At 40.1% G+C, this 21,352-nt stretch overlaps 1 protein-coding gene across 2 annotated transcripts; it reads left to right on the top strand.

Annotated features, from left to right (window-relative positions):
• The first annotated feature begins 1,064 nt into the window (after positions 1–1,064).
• casq1b (calsequestrin 1b) lies at positions 1,065–20,042 on the top strand. 2 transcript variants are annotated; one of them, XM_032584201.1, is made up of 12 exons: positions 1,065–1,453; positions 12,294–12,326; positions 14,303–14,396; positions 15,936–16,036; positions 16,200–16,311; positions 16,420–16,493; positions 17,793–17,923; positions 18,070–18,115; positions 18,237–18,291; positions 18,411–18,511; positions 18,639–18,713; positions 19,260–20,042. In XM_032584201.1, exons 1-12 carry the CDS (start codon positions 1,214–1,216, stop codon positions 19,575–19,577), a joined length of 1,380 nt encoding a protein of 459 aa, XP_032440092.1. In that variant the 5' UTR covers positions 1,065–1,213; the 3' UTR covers positions 19,578–20,042. The 2 variants fall into 2 exon arrangements, with proteins under 2 accessions (XP_032440092.1, XP_032440093.1); XM_032584202.1 differs by lacking the exon at positions 12,294–12,326.
• Positions 20,043–21,352: the final 1,310 nt, after the last annotated feature.

Consider the following 21,352-nt stretch of genomic DNA (forward strand, 5'->3'; position numbering starts at 1 on the left):
GAAGTTGTCTCACATAAAGCCAGCACACTGTGGTGACGACCCGCCTGTGAAGCAGTGCCCAGCTCCCTTGTACCTCTTGCTGGCATTCAGATAAAAAAAATTAAACAACAACAACAAAGAAACATGAATTTAGATCAGCTCATAACGCGAGTGAAATCAGCCCTCTGACGGGGAGAGAACAAATCGGATTACATACTGTTATTAATAGCCACCCTCTCCCTTTCTCTCATTATAAACTCACAGCTGACAGTGTCCCCCTCTGTCTGTGACATGCTCTGTGTGACTACTGTGTTAGGTCTGTCTGCTTTTATCGTTCCATTTTCCATCGCTTTTCCCCCTCAGGTTATAATGAACTTCACACTCTGGTCCAACGGCTGAGCAGGGACAACATGACACTGGGAGGCCATTATCTTCCACTTCAGTCCAACAGGGAATGTGGCTACAAAGCCTGCCAGAGAATTAACAATAAGAAAAACTTTATAGTTGAACTGCCATCACACCGACTGGTGCTTTTCTTTTGATTTTGTTAATGGGCCAGTGGTTTGCAGATGCCCCTGGAAACAAGCTTATTTCTGCGATTTTGAGGGAAGGTTGATGTCTCTCAAAAGGCTTCATCCACTTTGATGTTACAAGGAATTTTGTAATACCATCATCTTAAGATGATGACTTTTGGACTGAGTTTCTTTTCTTCTATTGTTGCAGAAGCCTCAGTTTGTGTCTCTGTGAAATTTTCAATAGGGCCTTGTTTGTCTTCTTCCTGGCATCAGTTCCTTTTGTCTTCCAAGAAACTCAACTGATCCACTAGTCTTCGTACACCTAACAGTAACATGGTTCCTTCTCATCTGAACAGCTTCAAACAGGTGTCAGTGAGGCCCCTCTAGTCTTTAAACGTACCACGTGATATTTCTGACTTCCACTCACAAGTGCCCCCACTTTTACCCCTACTTTTTTGGCAGCTCCATGTCCTGTGGACAAGGGTTGTCCCATCTATAGTCCCACCTCTTATCTTTGGCCAGTGATGTCAGCAAACCATGTGATATTCCTTTTATAAAGACAGTATCAATGTCAGACCTTCTCTTCTCCAGCTATTGGGGACAGGAATTGGACGTACTCTCCCATTAGGGGAAAGTAGAAACCATTTTAAGTGTTTTCTTGTCCTCTGAAACTCCCTCATTAAGAAGGCTTTGAGTTGTTTGTACTGCTAACAATCACCATGAAGTGGACATGGGTGTTTTTAGGGTCCTACTTCCTCTCTTTGGGAGCACCGTCTTTGGGAGAGAAGGGCTTGGAGATCCCCGAGTATGACGGCAAAGACCGTGTCCATACCCTCACTGCCAAGAACTACAAGTCCATCATGAGGAAGTACGACGTAATGGTGATCTACTACCACAAAAATGTGGATGGGAATCGAAGCGCCATGAAGCAGCTTCAGATAGAGGAACTGGCTTTGGAGGTGGGTCTCTGCTGCAGGTTGAGAGCAAATGAATGGTCAAGATGAGAGGAGGGACGTTTTGGGGGCTGGTTTCAGAGGGGGAATTTGGCTTTGGGTTACACTTCCTGGATCATTTGTAGTTTTTTTGGAACTTCAAACTAAGATCAAAAGAAAGAGTATATTGGAGAATAACACTGTCGACTCTTTGGTCTGTGGTTTGGTACACCTAATATTAGATTTTAATAATTTTAGAACGCAACAGAGAGCATATCTATGAATTCAACCTTAGACCTGAGGAAGTGCATTCTTTCCTTCGACCATCATTTATGGTTTGGGCGTTCTGCTGTGCAATAGATAGGTCACCGGTTCGATTCCCGGTCCACCCGCTCTTGTCGTTTGTGTCCTTGGGCAAAACACTTAACCTGCCTTGCCTGCTGGTGATGGGCAGAAAAGTCAATGGTGCAAAATGGCAGCCTCGCTTCTGTCGGACTGCTCCAGCGCAGCTATAATCCAGTAGGTTACCATCATCAGCATGTGAATGTTCCCTTTGAGATTTCAATTTGACATATAAAGGGCATTACAAATAAAATAGATTATTATTATTTTACACTCCTTTCAGGTTGGTATTTCTAAGCAGAAATCCTGTCTTCAAGTCATTGAGCAGTGTTGTAGTACACATTTGAGGTGACCTGAATGTGCTCACTTTTTACTATCCCCGTAAAACACATGACGTTTGTGTCTAATATGGCAAAATTTGGAAAATGTTTAAGCGGTATACATGTTTAGTACTAAACAATATACTAAACATGTAAAGCATTAGTACTAAACATGCTAATATGACATTGAGATATCAGTTGTCAACTGATATCTCAATGTCAGTCATTTTCTTTTCTTTTATCTTCTCCCTCAGTCTGAGTCTGAGTCAGTCTGGAAGTTATGAAATGTTGTAGTATGGAATATTGTTTTCCACAGTGCTATGGTGCTTTTCAGCCAGCTACTTATCTATGTAAAAACTTCAGAGTTGCACTGTACATCAGTAGATAGAACTAAAGCAGAAATGTTGAACAGTTTTTTTTTTTTTTTCATAAATACATCCAGAGAGCTCTTTTATCACAAAGCCGGAAATAATGCACCCGAGTCCAGCACTCTGCCAGTACACCAGTTAACCACAGCAACCTGCAGCCTTTCCAGAACGGCAGTGTCTCCTTACATCAGCAGAGTGTAGCTTACACTGGGCCCTCATAAGTCACCTCTGTAAATAGCCTGAGACAGTCCTGCATGCTGAGCAAGAGACTAAAAGCTCTCGTGAGACAGAGTGAAAGTTCAGAGCCATATTTCACATGGGCAGTTGGACCTTTCCTGTATCTGCTACCACATAAACGCTGCCGTGTTGCTAAGACGTGTTACATTATCCTGTGGGTGTAGACTGAAGTCCCAAACCACTTATAGTTACACACAAAGTTGTTGGGTCTGATCAATTTCCCCAACAAAGCTGCCAAGGTGGAGAGAGAGAGAGAAGAGCACAGCTCTACTGTACTTTTGCTCTTCCTGACTGCCTGCCAGCTGCGGCTATTCATCCAATCAGAGCTCACTCAGAGGGGACACTTACAATAGCTGATCATTGACACCTAAGTATCCGGAAGTATAAATACATTAATTGCAGAACTCAAGGACACATTACACTGTCAAAATATTATTATTGTTTAAAATTTCCTTAATAATAATGATGATCTTTTCTCTGATCCCTTCTTTAAGATGCAACATAAAAAAATCAATCACTCAAACTGAAAAGAATAAAATCTTCTTCAGCAGCTGCATATGAACAGAGATTAGATAAACTGACAAACCGCTCATATAAAAGCAATGCATCACCAATTATCCTAAACTTAAACAATATTTAAAGCATAGCTTACTCCTTGAACATTTTACATCAGCATTAAACGCCGCACTATGCAGTAAACGAGCCAACGTTGTGCTAACTAGCTGCCTATAAAATCACTAGCATTTTCATTAATTTGAAAAAAAAAAAAAAAGTAAAACAACACAAATATATCTCCATAGTTAGCTTACAACATTCAACATCAACTCACCACGGTGGGCAATACTCCAAAACGCAAGTTAGAAGTAGTTTTAAGGTTAATTTAACTTGCTTGCAAACATCGAGTTTTGGACTTGAGAATACCGGAAATGTCGCCGTCCGGTGCGGCGGTCATAGCGGGGCCTGGTGGTGGTGGGCTAACGTGAGAACGGATTTGGGTCGGGGGAGGGGGTACAATACGGGATATTTACGGGAAAATAACAATACGAGAGCACGGCGAAAACAGGCGGTAGAAAACGGTAGTTTCCCGGCCAAAATGAGAGACTTGACAGGTACGTGAAGGCGACATAAAACACTTCCGGTCCGCCGTCAAGTTACGTCCGGTGCGCCGTCAACTACCTTCAACCCCGTGTGTAGTTAACTTTAGAGCCCCCTAGTGGAATGGGAGGAGTGAATCCAGCAAGACTAACTCGGATATCGAGCCAAACAAGGACTGCGTCCAATGCCGAGGAACTAGAGCACAATGAACACGGAAGGAGAATAAGGCACAGTGGGAATGCTCTGGTAACTCTAGGCAGCAGACACATGCAAAGACTGTGGATGATTTGATACTATCTATGCTAACTCAGTGGCTCAGTGTCACAAAAACAACAAATGGCAACTTCTTCCAAAACTAGAAACCAAGAAATAACATTTGAATTACTATGGCAAATGATAAGCTCACATTTTAATGACAGAGGAAGGGAAAGAAATAGAGTACTACTGCATCCGCAACAAAAAAATTCTATTATGTAAAGCTGCTTTTATGTTTTAAGGTGAATTCAGTTTTACTCTTAGATTTGAATAAGAACTACATGAGTGTAGGGCTCTGAGGCAGGAAACCCTTACTCTTAAAAAACTGCAACTGATCAACATTCTCAGTATTTGAAGAAAAGCAGAGCTAGCTCCAAGCGTTTTTTCTATCTCCTCTAAATTGAGGTACACGTACTCCTTGTTTACAGAAGAAATCCCACGTGGTGGACTACTTTCTGGCTGTGATTTTAAGTAGCACACACACCCCAACATCCTGAAAGCCAGAACATAAATCCCTTTCCACATGTCTCAATGGGGACAGAAAAAAGCAAAGAGGTTTTTTGTGTTTTTTAAAAAAAATATTATTATTTTCAATGTAGTCCTGAACTATGTTTCCTTGTCATTTTAAAGCTGATCTTTCAGTTATAGTAAATAAATAAATTAAACAGAGCCGTGATTAAAGATTCTAAAATACAAAAAAACAGTGAAAGAGCAAAAAGGGAAAGTCTTTCTCGGAAGGTCATTTTTCTTTTCAGTTACTCACAACTTTCAACTTAGTTTTGTTGTTCAGGCGTTACCTTGAAGGAAGTTCTAAATTGAGAAATAATTTTTATCTTATTAGTTTAGTCAACAGTTACGTTCAGATGAAGTGTTTTCCTTTGTTGTTTGCAGGCAAGACGAGCGTACAGTCCTCTCGAATTTGTTCCATATTCCCTCCCTCTTGTTTTTGCATTTGAGGATTAGTGAAAAGCTTTAGCCTAATTAATAAAAGGCTTACAGCTACACTTTGCTGGTTAATGTCAAATCCCAGTAGGGCTCACCACTGTGATTGCATATTTCTTTAATCACATCCAGCAAAGGCTGCCGCTTGCGAAAACAAAAGCCTGTTAACGCCTGGGTACAGGGCGGTTTCTGAAATTGATCTGGGAAATGTGTCAGGCATCAAATCAAAGGAAAGATCAAATATCGCCCAATAATGTCTTTATGAAACTGTGATCGAGAAATAAAATTTCACAGAGCTGTAGAAAAAAAACTGTACTACCGTAATTGTGTGAACACATCTAATCAAAACTACATGTAAGGAGTTTCTAACTTCAACATCAAAACGTTAAAGCTTTAAGTGCTTCATTCACTCTGCATATGTTCAACGTTCATTTCTTTTGTTCGCAATGATTTATAAATGATCTTTTTTTTCCTCCCCCACCCTAACTGTGCTTCAGCGTTTCCCTCCCACCTCTCTCATCTGTATCAGCGAATGTCTTCGTATCATTTATTCATGGGAGAAAAATGTCAAGGAAATGGAGGGGGGATCAGAGTGCGCCATGAAAAATTCAAATGTGAATCTCTTGACTTTGAAACCCAGACGTATTGCTCCTCATTCCACCCCGGAGCTGGATGCGAATAAAAATAGAGCTGGCGGTGCTTAACGTCAGAACAACGTCGCTGCTAATGTGTTGCTATTGGTATTTTCAAGCCATAGCAGATGCAAGTAATCACAAAAATAAACCCAGAATGAACCTGGCGTCTATCAGCTATTTGTATTTTTTACTAACTATTTAGCTTTGGAGGGGCTAGTTTGCTCACAGGAATGTGAGTAAACCAGAGGGGTTTGGTATTCTGCTCTCTGGAGCCATGACTGAAAACCTGGACATCAACTACCAGGTTAATAAATCCCTTTAAGGCCTAGGTCTCAAATCTCCTCTTGGATGTTTTTGCTTATTTTAGTTGTTAAAAAGGTCTTTAAATGTCCTGCGAGTAAATAATTTGGCCCATTTCTCCAAAACGACTGGAACTTTCGCTATCTAGCAGTTATTTACAATTTACAGTTAAAGTGGCCATCCCAGTCGGAGGCCGTGCAAAAATCTCTGGTGGAATTTGAAAAAGGCTGGTGCAGCACGCAAACGCATTAATGTAATTGAGACCTTTGTACATGAAGAGTGGGCTAAGATTAATCAGGAACTCTGCCAGAAGCTGCTGTCTGGCCATTAATCACTGCTGTAGTCGAATTTAGCTGTGTAATACTGCTGTACTAAATACTACAGATGCTTGTTATAAATAGTTTGATTAGTTTAAAGAATGCTGCATGTCATTGAAAATGAAATTTTGGGTTTATCTTCATCCAAACAGCGGCTTGATTCTATATTTTCCCAGCAAACCTAATTTACAGACGGGTTTGGATAAATTCACGTTCAGCCGTCTGCAGTCAGCCTCTGTAGTCTTCAAAGTAATTTGATGTCATTTTTATTGTTGTCAGTAAACCAAATTAGCACGACATATGAAATCTTGACAAAAATGTGATTAAAGACTTTGCTGTAAAAAAACCCCCGCAGGAATGTTATTATCGCTTTTAGCAGTGAGATCCACAGCTGCTGACGGTGTTAATCCTGACCAACTCGTAGCAGGAAACAAACAAGCCCAAGAAGGTTTCCATCATTACCGACGTCTGGTTCGGTTTGTTTGCCCGTCTCCTTGAGCGATTACTCAGTACGTTTGGATTCAAGTTTTCGCTACAGTCGCTACCTAAAACCAGGACGCAGATACTTGGGTACTTTCTTCACCTGGTGTGTGATTGCTCTTGTTTTGCTAGTTGTTATCGTGATGTTACCTCCCCGCCACGAGTGAAGATGTTCCCATTTAAGCCCTGAACATCCCAGTTTTCTCAGTAACACCCTACGGCCAGCTAACATCTAAATCGCTGTGTGGACGTGGGGACTCACAGGTCTGCCGTCAATTACACAGCTGAAAACAAAATAAAAATAAAAATAAGTCACAGCTTGTTGTGACAACCTGCATGCTTGGTAGAGTCAGGAGAGATTCTGAGTTTAGAAGGTGAAGCTGCTGTGTGAGAGATCAGTAATTCCACTGATTCCTCTCCTAGTTGACTGTTATCTCTGTTCAACAAAGTCTGTCGAATATAGAAATATAGAAATATAACAATATAGAAACAGAACAAAATAGAATAGAATATACTTTATTGATCCCCAAAGGGAAAATGCTTATTAGTTGATAAGTTTCTCCATCCAAAGTCTTAAATATTAACAACAGAAATATAACAATAAGAGATCAAGTTTAAAAATATGTAGATTTTTCTTTTTTCAAAATGATCTCTAAAGCCACTTTATAATATTTTCTCTGTGCTGAAGCGTGCAGCAGTCGTGATCTACACGGGTGTTTCTGAGTGTTTGAGATTCTGTTGTGACTGAATTTTTCATGCTCACCACAGTGCAGTGTTGTGTAACAGCTCAGCGTGGCGCGTTGTGACGTTTCAGAGCGGCCACTTGCTAATTTACTGGCTGGCTGTGGAGGAAACGCACACTGAACTCGTGACTTTATATGGACGCCGGTGCACATGCTTAGAGACGCAGCGTTCCCCTGGAGAAACATTAAATCCTGCTGTTTAGAAACAGAAATCACACTTGGAATTTTTCAGTTTCTTCCATTTGCATCCCTTCATCCATCCATGGATAAAAACATCAAGGCACATCTTTGGGGTTTTATGTGACACGCCAGCATAATTGTAGAACTGCGAGCATCATTTTCATTTTTCTTATAATAATTGGAGAAACAATAGTCATATTTGTACTCAGTGCTCATCTCTTTACACAGTTGTTGCCCATTCTTCTTTGCAGAATTTCTCTGTATCAGTCAGATTGGATGATGAACATCTATTGACCTATTGAACATATTTTTCCCTATCATGAGATGAATGGTGTGCTTGTTAAACCTGATCCATCTTTCAATTGCATGCCGCAACGACAAATTAACTGGTTATCTAAAAAAAAAAACACTGGAAAATTAATTCCTCTTGAGAAAACCACTGGGAAATAAAATTATCTCGAGAAAATGGGAAATTAAATCATTATCTCAAGAAAAACGATTGGCAAAAAGTATATGCAGAAAATGTCCACTCTCAGCTTCTGTACTGCTTCTTGAAGAAACAACTAAGCACATCATTACGCTGTCACCGCCATGTTTTACTGAAGATGTTTATCATTTCTCTCATAATTTTGGTCTCCTCTGATTGGAGCCAAACTTCCACATATTTGTTTTTCCCAGCATGCTTTGAAGCAAACTAACAGCACTTCCCAGAACTGGCTAACCTCTGAAGGAAGCTGTTTAGAGCAGATTTTATTTAGTGGTATTAGAGTTAAAGTTTTTCATATTATTAAGACATGCACAGTTTTCTTTCCGGTTCAGAATTTTGCAATATTCTGTCTTGGCTTGTTGTAAACAGGTAAATGTGATTTATGGTAAATGTGACTAAAGTTCAAAGGCTAAAACACTTTGGGTTAAATCATCATATTTTTATCAATGAAATTTTGGTTACCTCTGTAATGTTGAAATACAGATTACTTGATGTTCGAATGAACAAACCCAAACTTTGTTTTGAGGTTTAATATGTTTTAAAATGCATTTGTAAACTTCTCTGACCCTGAAAGTTTCGACTTTGGTTTCCTTTTGAAAGATGACAGCTGGCCGTTTTCCGTACCTTGTCTAAAAGCTACAGCTGGTTGAGTTTGTGTCCCTTGGGTCAACCCTGAGTACCTTACATCGTAGGATGACGCACACACACGCACATACACACCCACGCACACAAACGTGCGTGAGTCATCGACTTCCTTCTGAAAAATCAAACTAAGGAGCTGTGCATAGAACCAGGTAAAAACTCTGAGTCACTTTGGACTGTAGAAAAAAAACAACAAAGCAAACTGACATTTATTGACAGAGCATACCGTATGGTGTGGCTGGTGACAATGCTTGTTTGTGTGAAATGCTTACACAAAATATAGTTTAAAAAGCTAAAAAAAATTTGTAGAGACGCACAATATATCTACACCAACATCAGTATCGGTCAATATTAGTAATTATTTTTAAAATATCAGTATCGGTCTGATAAATGCGACTGGGCCAATATAAACGACTGATATTTATTTTTATTTTGTTGCTGTCTGTTTCTGGTGGGGTTTTGTTTCCTAAAAATGTCAAAATGGTAGTGAAAAGCCTATACTATCGGCAAATATCGGTTATCGACCATAACAGCAATATTAATATCAAATATCGGTATCGGACCAAAATTTTTGTATTGGTGTATCCCTAAAAAGTTGTGTTGTCCTTTGACTAAGCAGTGTGGAAATGTAGTCAAAAAGTGAGAGATAAACATCTGATAATGTCTAACCATTGTTTGAAAGTTGATCAAACGGATTAGCCAAGCGGCGCTTTCAGTAGAAATGTTGAGGATTAACTTAAGGCCACAACCTCGACCGTTCTGTATGTGCTCTGTGGACTCTGTACGTACTATCCGCGGCAGGTTGAGATTTCTTCGTCAAGCGTACATTGCCTACAGTACATGTCTCGTGACAAATTTCTTCATTTCCCACAATCTGAATGGACACTGGCAGGCTTGATGAGCTAGTTGGGCGCCTCGCCTCGTTTTCTCTCCCTCAAGGCACCAACTGCACTTTAGGAAACACTGTGTGTGGGCAAAAAAAAAAAAAAAAGGTAAACAAGCTCTTATGTGTTTTATTTTTGTGTTATATGGATTTGTTTCTCAACTTCCTGTGCGGTTACTTTTCCCTACATTATTTTTCTCAGTTTTTTCTCTAGAATCACATCTGTTGAGTGAGTGTCAATGAAGCTGATCAAGAGTTTGCAGCTGGAATAACAACAAAATAGATTCAGATGATTCGTAACTATGCTGATGACTAAATACTATGGACGTCCAATTGATTAGAGGAAGTTGTGATATTACAGAAGGACCTGTACGTACACATCCCGCCGTGCTATTCAGACCACTTTGTGGCATTTGCATGCACAGCAGGAAGCAGTGTCCCGATGACTTAGGATAAATCTTAAAACCCAGAGTGAGAGGTCATTATTTAGGTTTGTCCAGTTACATTTGATTCCGCCGGAATCCATGTGAACATCAATATTATTTTCATCAGTATGCTGTTAGCAACAAGCACAGCTCATGTCAAGCTAAACCTGATGAACCAATGTGTCAGCTAATGTGCATACAGTAAGCAGTGGACAGTTGCTGTCTCACATGGCGCCAGAAATGCAAAGTCCACCTTGGTCATCATGTCGTCCGGCAGCCAAGTGCATCGAGAAGCCTGGGCGTGGTTTCCGCGGCTCACAGTGACACTCAGCTCTCCGTTTTCTCACCTGACCTTCTGGCAGCGGGTGGGCTTCGGGAAACACTGCCAAGTGGTTTACACTGCTGACCTCTAACTTGGCTCCAGTCGTCTGGATGGATCCGATGATCGAGAGGGGAACGTGGGAGGAAGTGAAACGCATCGGGAGAGTAAAATATTCAAGAGACGAGGCAATTGTTGGAATTTTAAAACGCTTAAAGGATCACTCTAGGCGTCGACGTTGAGTTTTTCCATCTTAGTGTCAGTTGTTGTTTTCCTCTCTGATCTGCAACGTCGGCCCCCTCTGTCACGGCTCCCACTCCGACGGCGCGGTGTTGGTGCTCTGGCGTCTTTCTAAATCTTTTAATTCAAAGTGAATAAAAAGTAATACCGACGTGTTGCTGGGAACTTTCTCAACATGCTTTACTGACACCAAACTCCAGTCCCTCTGGTAAAGATGTGAAAAGCCTTACAATAAATTCAACTTACACTTTGTAAATGTATTCGATGAGGAAAAAAATTGCAATGTTAAGAAAATAATTGGTTTCAACCAAATCACTGGTAGCATAATTCTGTTGGTGCCCCTGCTGTTCATACTGGCCCCTTTTTTACTAATGAGGCGGCGCATGGATAAAAAAATTATAGCCTTGTTGGAGCGCATACAGAGAGAAAATCCTGTAGGATTTAGGTCTGCGACATGAGATAGCCATGGTGGAAAATATGATTTTCGGATCTTAATCTGGTGGAAGATTATTAGATTGTTACTTTGCTTGTTCTTTGGTGGTAAATAAATGGAGTTTTGCGTTTAATCTGGAACATCAGTCTGGCCAAAGGACACATTTCCAATTAAAAGGTTTATCTGGCTTCATGTGTGTGTGTTTGTAATGTTGGGAAAGAAAATGTTTTTAGCCTGGCATGCCTCCCAAACAGCTGGCAGATAGTGACCAGTGGTTGTTATGGAAACGTGGTGAGCCCATCATGCCAATCCTTCCTGTGGTTCAGTAACAGTGATCTTTAGACGGGAAAATAAAGTAAATGAGTATTAATTAAAAGTTCCAAGAAACTTACACTTACATCTCTAACTTCAAAATGTTAAATAAAAATGATATATTTTTTTTCTTATTTGAGACAACTGGGTTCAAATTAGTAGGTTGCGGTTTTTTCCCCACAATAAACAAAAAAAATTCTAATTAAAATTTAGATTTTTTTTTTAAAGTCTTTTTTGTGTGAGAAAAACACGACTGCGGTAAAAGATTCAGTCACATCAAGGCTTTCGGCTTTAATGTGTTTTGACAAAATATCTTTCATTCCTCTTTTCAGATGCACATTTTTGTTGTTTTTGTTGATTCACACAAGGCTGTTGAGTTGTTGTTTTGTTGCGTTCAGTGAATCTGTTTGTTGCTGTCGTCTGTTTTGTGGAAAATGACTTTTGGCTGCGGTAATAGGAAAAGTGTAGAAATGAGGGGGCAAACGATTGCGAACAAACGTCAATAACAAGCAATTATTTCCATTCTTTTACACAAAAATCAAAGTATAGTACATCAGTAGTACAGCGGTTGTGGTGTTTGAACAATGATAACTAATAAAACAGGAAGTTTCTAATAGTTACACCGTTGCTGAAAGCCTGAATGAGTCCATATAGAGAAAACATTCTAAATACATCGTAAACTAAAAAAAAACAAACCTATAGAAATCTGTAAGGGAGGAAATACCAAACAAGATAATGTGCCAAGACAAGCTTCAGTTTGTTGGTGATCTGTGGTGGAAAGCCAGTCGGTCATTTTCTTGATTGTCCGTGTGGCCTTGTTTTGTTCTCAGTGAAGATTTCCATTTGTTGTAAACAAACATGGAGGCTGAGTCCACCTAATGCCTCGCCCTAAAGTGTTGCCTCTCCTTGCAGTTGATCACAAGCGAAGCAGCCGTGATCTTCCAGGTACGTCAAAGTTTGCCTCGTGTTGTCGAGTGCTTCCGTGCGGGGCCGTGACATTACGGGTTCTCCTGCTGTCGCGGTCTACACGCTAACTGTTTCACTTCTTCGTCTCCTTGACTGCAGTTTAGTTTAAAAGGAAGTGAAATGACGTAGCAACCCGCAACACAGACCAGCGGAGGCTGAACTGCTTTCAAAGTCCAGTAGCGGCAGCAGCTTGGGCTGTGCAAGTTTAACGTCAGATTTGTGAGAAAAAGACAAAAGTAAGGATACCTTGTTTGATAAAGCACCTGTCTAATACATTAATTTCTTTCTAACATGTCCATCCATCCTTTCACCAATCCATCTAACGATCACCATGAACATCGAAGGATGCGTCACCCAAATCAAGAAAAACCCCATAACCTTAACATGGTAAATGACTATTTTTAATGGTAAGCTGTTTAAAGACATGTAGGCTGCTTGATGTAAAGACATGTCTAGACGCTTGTTAATTCATTTTTAAGAAGGCATACTTAACATAACTAACAGCAGAAATCCAGGATTCGCCATATTTAATTAGCATTCTGGTGATTTCTTTGGTTTTAATTTGGCTTCGTTTCATTGTTTGGCCCAACGCTCCGTCTTTTGAATGCTACTTATCAACGTCAGGCTTTAGTTTGCTCATTATTTTCCCTTCAGTTCAGGTTTCCTAACTTCCCCAATTAGTTTAAAGGTCAGTCTGTGTCCTTTGTTCCCTGCCAGATTGTTGTCTTCATTGTTTTTTTTTCAGCCTCTGCTCCTTGGGTGACGGATGTAAATCTTCATGTACTATTATTATTATTGTTATTGTTATTATTATTACTATTATTTATTTCCCCCATCGGGTTGTTGCCTTTCCAGAACTCTTTCGAAGACTTTCACTTTTCTCAAAACAGCCAACTTCTACTTGTTACCCTGTGTCTACATCCTCCTGATTAATTATGACCTTGTTCTAAGTTATAGGACAGAGTCATCTGCAAACCACTGTAGCTGAGCAGATGTAGAATCTGCAGAACCCTGGCTCTTTGGCGGACGGGTGGAGGTCAGGGTTCAGATCATGGTCTGAACCCTGACCATGTGCATAACTCTGTTCATAACAGAGAACGTTGTGATTGATACTTAGACAGGTTGCCTGAGACAGACGTACTGAACATAATGGGTCTATCAAGCTAAAAAAAGCAACTTTTTTTTTCTGATTTGGGAGAACATATCCTCTAACCTCAATAAATCTTTTTAAAAAAACAACACTGTCATGGATTCATGGTGATAATCCAATTAGATCTTTTCAACAGTAAATCAGATTTATACCAAAAGAATGGATGTCTGTGAAATGATTGACTTTAGAGACAATCTGCAAAGAGCAACGTAAAACATAGTGAAACACTAGAAATAGTTACTTGTGCTTTTGCTTTTGGGCAATTTGTGGCTTACATTGTGAATCCACGTTGCCATGCTACTTTGCAAAGCGTTACAATGCTTTAGACAGCCTTCACACACATAAGATTCCTCACATTATCGAGATGATTTTAGATTCATAAGTCTTAAATACCACGTAAAACAACGATGTAACACGCTATATGAATGATCGGGTGTGCTCTGCTGTACATATCTGTGTGTGTGTGTGAGTGTGCGCATGTGGGCACCATGGCTTTTGGCGGGCTGCGCGCTCCTCTTCTTTCCAACACACCTGCTGCTGTGTCTCTTGCTGTCATCGTAGTCGGCCCGTGTTCTGCCTGTCTTGTTCCTGTGGCGGTTCTGTTGTCTCCTGTGACTTCCTGCCAGGTGTTGGGTTTTTGGGTTTCGCTCAGATTTTAAGGCGGAGCTTCAAACCGCTCCTTCGAATGTTGCCAATTGGAAGGAAAAACTTCAAGCTTTTTAACTCGATGTCGAAAGGTCACTCTACCCGAATTTCGCCCAATCTCTCCCACCTGCTGTTTTTGTGCCACTGTCTCTTTGTCTAGCTCGCCGCCCAAGTTCTGGATGAGTTCGAAGACGAGGACATCGGGTTTGGTCTGGTGGATGAAAAGAAGGCCTCTGCTGTTGCCAAGAAGCTGGGTATGTGTTGTGGAAGCACTGCTGGGGAAACGATCATGGTTAAACACAAAATGAGTGTAAATGTCATTGAAAAGCATTTACAGAGACGTAACTTTTTAAGTTTTGTTTCGGTACAGCTATAACCTTCAGTGCTTTTTTAAAAAATATATATAACTGGCCAAAGCAAGTTGAGCATACTTACAGTATGAAGTGAAGGGAAGATGATAAATGGTTCAAAGACAGTTTATATATATAAATAAAATCTAAATTTCTCATAGTTATGTTTAAGTCATTCGGAATAAAAAATATGCTGAAGTCTAAACCAGTGGTGTTCAAACTTTTAGGGCCAAAACTTCAAGTTGAAAGCACTTGTTGGCCACTTTGTTTTTTTTTAAACACATAAATTCACGAGACATTTATTGTTTTGCTTATGTGCTCAAATAATAAACAAATGAAGATTTTATAGAAACAAAATTGGTAGATATTTGTAGAAAGGAGTTCTGTACATTATTGTAGAAGAGGGCTGAATACACATCAGATGTGTTAGGGTTTTTTTTGTTTTGTTTTTTAAAGCATAACCTTGTTTTATTTTTGCTTCAACAAGTATGGATTCATTTGTGTTGTTTCTTAAAACATCACCATGCAGCAGAAGGATATTTGCGGTAGTAATCAAGGGTATGATTACACCTGGAGAGCAGGTGATGTTGTCTAGATTTTTACTTCATAAAAGGACAGTCAAAACAATTTCATTCAATTCCAGATTAGATGTTATTATTTTATTTTATTTTTTTTCTCATGATTTTACCAGAAGGAGGTACGGAAGGAAAGGAAGGTAAAGAAGACCAGATGGTTTACGGACCAACAGTGACCTCAAGTGTTTACCAAGGATATGACACTCTGTCAGGTGTTGAAAATGTTGTCCCCTAGCTTAAAAATACACAAACCAAAACTGAGCGAAGAAATCTATAAACATGCATAGCAAGCTTCAGAGAAACCAAACACTTTATATGGTCCTCAAAAAAAAAAAAAACCATCAAAGCAAAATTCGTTCTGGATATTTGACCTCGCTTTGCAGCGGAGCTCATTTAAATTGGTTGAGTTCCTGACACAAACCCAGCTTTTAGGCGCACTTCTTAGATTCAAGATACGTGACGTTGGTTTACATTTTTCATTCCAAAGGTAGTTTTGGGGTCATTGGCTAAAAATGAAAGAAAGCAGTGCTGTTTCAGACTCTTAACGCTGAACTGAAATTTGCAGGCGGTAATGGTTTTATGTTCAGAGGAGGAAAAGATTGAGCTGTTTGGTTTAGTGTCTTGACAAAAGTCAAAAATCCAAAATAAAGGAAGACTCGAGCCCACATTAGAAAAAAAAAATCTATCCCAAAATTAGAAGAGTTTAAAAGCATCATTAAGCTAAGAGACAGACACACGAGGGATGGATTTGACTGAGAACTGAAGAAAGACAGCCTACTCCAGTTGTGTGAACGGAAGCTATTCCAATCTTGTAAGTAAATATTAAAAATATGATTTTCTCACAGGTGAAATCTTTTTTTCTCACCAGGCCTGGATGAAGTCGACAGCATCTACATCTTTGCAGACAATGAAATAATTGAGTACGACGGGGAGCTGGCTGCAGATACCATTGTTGAGTTCCTGTACGATGTAAGTAACGTTAGCGGAGACAAACCCGGAAGCGCGGGCAATAATACTCCCAAAAGTTGCATGTAGCCGAGCTCCCCTGTTTTGTCACCAGCTGCGATAAAAATTGGATGTGAATAATGAACGGAAAGTGTTCGAGACTCTTGTGCTTACCTGTCTGCTGCAGGTGATTGAAGACCCTGTGGAGATCATCGACAACGACCGAGAGCTGAAGGGTTTCTACAACATGGATGATGTCATCAAACTGGTCGGCTACTTCAAGAGCGAGAGATCCCCCCGTAGGTTGAGTCATTCATTAAATTAAAAAGGACCCACAGTCTCAGCTTCAAGCTTCACATTTCTGTGCCAAGACTGGATGTGTGATAACTTTCATTTCGCTCTCACAGACTTTATAGAGTACGACGACGCAGCTGAAGAGTTCCACCCCTTCGTCAAATTCTTTGCAACGTTTGACCCCAAGGTTTGTCCAGATTTCTTGTTTTGTACACAGTGAAATGTGTCCTTCTACGGCCATTTGTTTGTCAAGTGACTTTTTCTATGCTGTCCTATTTTGTTCACGTTTAAATAAGCCATTATGGATCTATTTTAGAGGACCTTCCTGAGAATTACAACCAGACCTAACAGCATTTGGTTGCTGGTTCTGTTCTGGGGGACGACTGTGGAATCCTTTGGTGATGATGGTGCAAAGAAGGATTTGGCATAAAATCAACAAAATTCTGGACAACCTTTCCTCATCCTCTTCACCAGGCTGTCATAGTGTCACAGTGTCTTCAGTCAGAGGCCTTTTCAAATTAGTTGCAATACAAACCGCTACAGGAGATCTTTCCTACCCGCAGCCACCATCATCTGCAATAACTGATGTCACTTCCACGCGGCTGGCAACGAGCAATCCTATCTGTAGGCTCTAAACAACCCGCTTCTTCTGCTTTCTGTGACCACTTTCTCACAGTCCTTTCTGCTACAGCTTGTCTCTGAACAATGGGTCTGTATTCAGAGCAGAGAAAAACAAGGTTGTGACCTTTTCTCCCAGAGGAGGTTTTGGTTTGGAGATATATGAATCCCTGGCGTCTGTGTAAAACTAATCCGATGCTTCGTTTTCTCTGATAGAGCAGCTGACAAACTGTTGAAATGTTGGCAGTGTAGCAGAGATCGAGGCCTGATTAAAGTCACCAGATGTTGCCCTGAAGAGCATCGGGGTGTTGCGTCTGTGTCTTAGCAACGACTGAACTGATGGCATCACATCAATCAGTCAAATCAACCAACTTTTATTTAGCACATTTCAGCAGCGAGGCATTTCGAAGTGCTTCACGTCGTCGCAAACACAAAGACACAAAGTCGTGCAATAATTGAATCAACAATCAAAACATTACATTAAGTCAAGTGCCGTCATTAAATTCGTAATTGATTACGTTTCACATGTCGGCGACAGCTGAGAGTGAAATGTAAGCAGCTGCCAAAATAACGCTGGTGAACTCTGTTTGCCGACAGCATGGATGGAAACTTATTGAGTTCGATCCATTGCTGTTCGCAACGCCCCAGATTGCTAAAAGCTTTGATCCAGGAGGAGAAACGGGCACGAATAAGGCAATTTCACAGAAAGATTATTTAATTAAAAATGCTAATAATGGTCTTGATCACACCACCTTCAGCCATAGCAGTTGTTCCCACCCGTCTTCTTAGCGACGACTTTACTGTTTGTAACTTCTGCCGCGTTCAGACGTTTGCGCTAACTCGGAGTACATTTGATCTTGCGTTCCAGATTGCCAAAAAGCTCAAACTGAAGGTGAATGAAGTGGATTTCTACGAACCCTTCATGGGAGAACCCGTCACCATTCCAGGAAAGCCTTACATCGAGTCTGAGCTGATTGAATACATCGAACAGCACGACAGGTGGGCTTCTGAATGATTTTATTCAAAAATCATTTAATACTAATGAAACGCAACATCGTGCAAGAGTTAGATATCAAACCATAAAGAGAGTAGTTACAGGAACATGTGTGGTTATTACTGTTATTTTTTATGTTTTCCTGTTTTAGACCGACTTTGAGGAAGCTCCAACCACACAGCATGTATGAGATCTGGGTAAGAGAGATGAAACATCTGCATACATTTGTTCCATTTAATCATCTATATAAATGTACATAAGTAGCATATTCTACCTGTGAATGTGGAAAACCTATAGAGTCTGTTTTTGTGAACGCAGGAAGACGATATCAATGGAGAGCACATAGTCGCCTTCGCTGAAGAGGATGATCCAGGCAAGTTGCTTCTTAGCACCTGCTACTTAGTTGCTTTAAGGATTTATTTTTTTCACATCTACAGTCACAGTGTAACAGTTATTAATTAAATGAATACGTGTCGACTTAATTTTCTCCAGATGGTTTTGAGTTTCTGGAGATCCTGAAGGAAGTAGCGCGTGACAACACAGACGACCCCAACCTCAGCATCATTTGGATCGACCCCGACAATTTCCCCCTGGTGGGAAAAAAAACAAACTTTCCTAGATTTATTTTTGTTGTTATAATTCAACCTGCATTACTTATTGTTTGGATTAGGTCACATAAGAATTAATGTCCTCTTCCTTCTTTCTGTCTCACACTTTCAGCTGGTTCCATACTGGGAGAGAACCTTTGGCATCGACCTTTCGTCTCCTCAGATCGGAGTCGTTGATGTTGAGGACGTAAGGATTTGCTAGTAACCACATCATCTGTTGCAGGATGACAGGCCCGTTCATTAGAAACATCCTCTTTTGCCTTGAAAGCTGCCTTTACTGTTGTGTGGTTTAGATTCAACGACATGTCGAAAGCTTCCCTACACACAACACTTCTGCTGATTTGTTAGCTGCACTTACATTACAAGACTCTTGTTGATCCATTTCCATGAAGGAGTTGTGTTTGATTCAGATCTGATGCCTGGGGAGATGGTCCAGTAGCCGGTAGCCGTCTGCATACTCAACCTTTTAGTGAGGGAATTTTCTGGTTTGGTCAGAACCAACAGTTTCCAAATATCTTATTCAGAACACAGCTGAAGGCAGATAATGTCAACGCCTCTGACTTTTAATTCACATAACTTGTTTTGTTTCACCGGTTTAACAGATGAATAGACCTAACAGAATGCCAAATAATTTGAATTAATCATACTGTCGACTTCCAGTTTAGCCATTGATTATATCATGTTGTTTACCTGTCAGCTACATAAATCTAGCGGTGATGTATTTGTGTTGCAGGCTGACAGCGTGTGGATGGACATGGATGACCAGGATGACATGCCGACGGCCGAAGAGCTGGAGCAGTGGATAGAGGATGTTCTGTCTGGGAAGATCGATCCTGATGATGATGATGATGATGATGATGACGACGATGATGACGACGACGATGACAATAACGATGATGACGATGATGATGATGACGAAGACGATGATGATGACGACGATGATGACAATGACGATGATAATGACGATGATGACAATGACGACGATGATGATGAAGAGGACGATGATGATGATGATGATGACAACGACGACGATGAAGATGATGATGAATAATTAATGTTTTTGTCACTTTACCATTAATGGAGAAACTCTGTAGTTTCTCCATTAAGCTAAAACATCTGGCAGAAAAAGACTCGCCTTTTTGAACCTCACATGTTTCCCCTTGTTCCTGTAACAACCTGAGGAGAAACACGGTCAGCTAGGAAGGAGGTTTCCATTAAACCCACAGACGGCTAGAAGGGCTCATGTTCTAAATGTCCCTAATGACTGCCTGTCTCCCACCTTTGGACAACTCAACGTCAATAAATGTAAAATCAGGCAGAGACAAAGTTTCTAAAGGGTTTCAATGTGATGTGACTCTTTCTCAAGTTTACTGTTACCTTGTTTCAGTGACAATGAGAACAAACTCGTTCTTGTTGCAGCTTTAAAATAAGAATTAAATTTCACTGGACAGTCTTAAGTTCAACAAATCAGTCATTGAAAATGTATGTTGTAGGTAATAAACTTGAGATCATTTTCTGTTTGTGTTTTTTTATATAAAAAACGATTTTTGTAGTTATTTCACTATAAGGGGAGGTCATTGGAGCTGACCTTTAAATAGTGTGGATGTACGCAGGTGTGTGTGCGTGTGTGGGTGTGTGTGTGTGTGTGTGTGTGCAAAGTCTCCTATCTTGTGGGTGTGTCTGTGTTTCTGATAAGCCAAGAAAATCTAAAAAAAATAAAAAATCAAGAGAATAAAGAAGTTTTCCATTGTAGGAAGGTGATGTTTTTCATCCTATATCCAAAACACAAAAAGGATTTTTCATACTTGATGTACTAAAAGAAAGGCATCTTGTTTTCAAAGAGTTTTAGGCTTCATTGGATAAATATATTCTCTGTTACATGAACAGGATTTGATTCTCTTTCTTTCAAAATGCCTGCTATATCTATCCAAATTTAGTCAATTAATTAAATGCTGATTTAATTAAAACAAAATCGACTTTTCAGTAAAAAACTCCAGAATGATGCAGTTTTACTTATTATAAAAGCTCGGCTATATTTAAAATTTTCCATTTTAAGAAAATTATAATCTCTTAAAGTCAATGAAAGATGATTATTTAAAAAAATCAGCAGCATCCATCATTTAGTCATCGTTCGCTACCTTAAATTTGATAAGTTTTCATCATTATGAAATTCTCAAAACAAACACATCAGACCAAAAAAGTCAAACAGGTTGGTATGTAGACACACACACACAGCTCTCTTGTCTCTCTATGTCTGCTAGTGGCCAAGATAACACTGTTTATTTTCACTCACTTGTTGGGGCCTGCCATGCAAAGCAATGGCAGGAACCTATTACTATTGTCGGAGAGAAGCGTCTCTTTAATCTTTATTTTTCTTCCGTAACCGTTAATGCGGCTCGTACCGCTGGGTGCACACCTACAAATGAGGTATCAAAACGTGCAGAAAATTCACACCATTGGAGCTATTACTTCTGGTGGGATTTGGGCTTAACGTGGCGACATAATTCGCAAAAAACTACGAAAAAAAACCCATTATAAGTCAATGGGAAAAATCCTAGAAATACCCTATTTTTGAGGATTTGCTGTGTCGTCACAAATTCACCTAGAAATGCCATTCAAATTTCATTTTGTAGATACGTCTGTGATCTCTTCGAAAGTGAAGACGGCTCGTCGATACCAGTTATGGTTTGTCCACAATTTGCCTCTAAGCGACCCAAAGTTTCTCATTTTTGCTCAAATTAGAGTGACAGCCGATCTAGGTTCAGATCTGGGCACAACATTTCTTTCTCTCATCGCTGTAAATGCTCTGAGTGAGGTACAGATATG

The sequence above is a fragment of the Xiphophorus hellerii genome, chromosome 14 (assembly GCF_003331165.1).
Source record: "Xiphophorus hellerii strain 12219 chromosome 14, Xiphophorus_hellerii-4.1, whole genome shotgun sequence".
Lineage (NCBI taxonomy): Eukaryota > Metazoa > Chordata > Actinopteri > Cyprinodontiformes > Poeciliidae > Xiphophorus > Xiphophorus hellerii.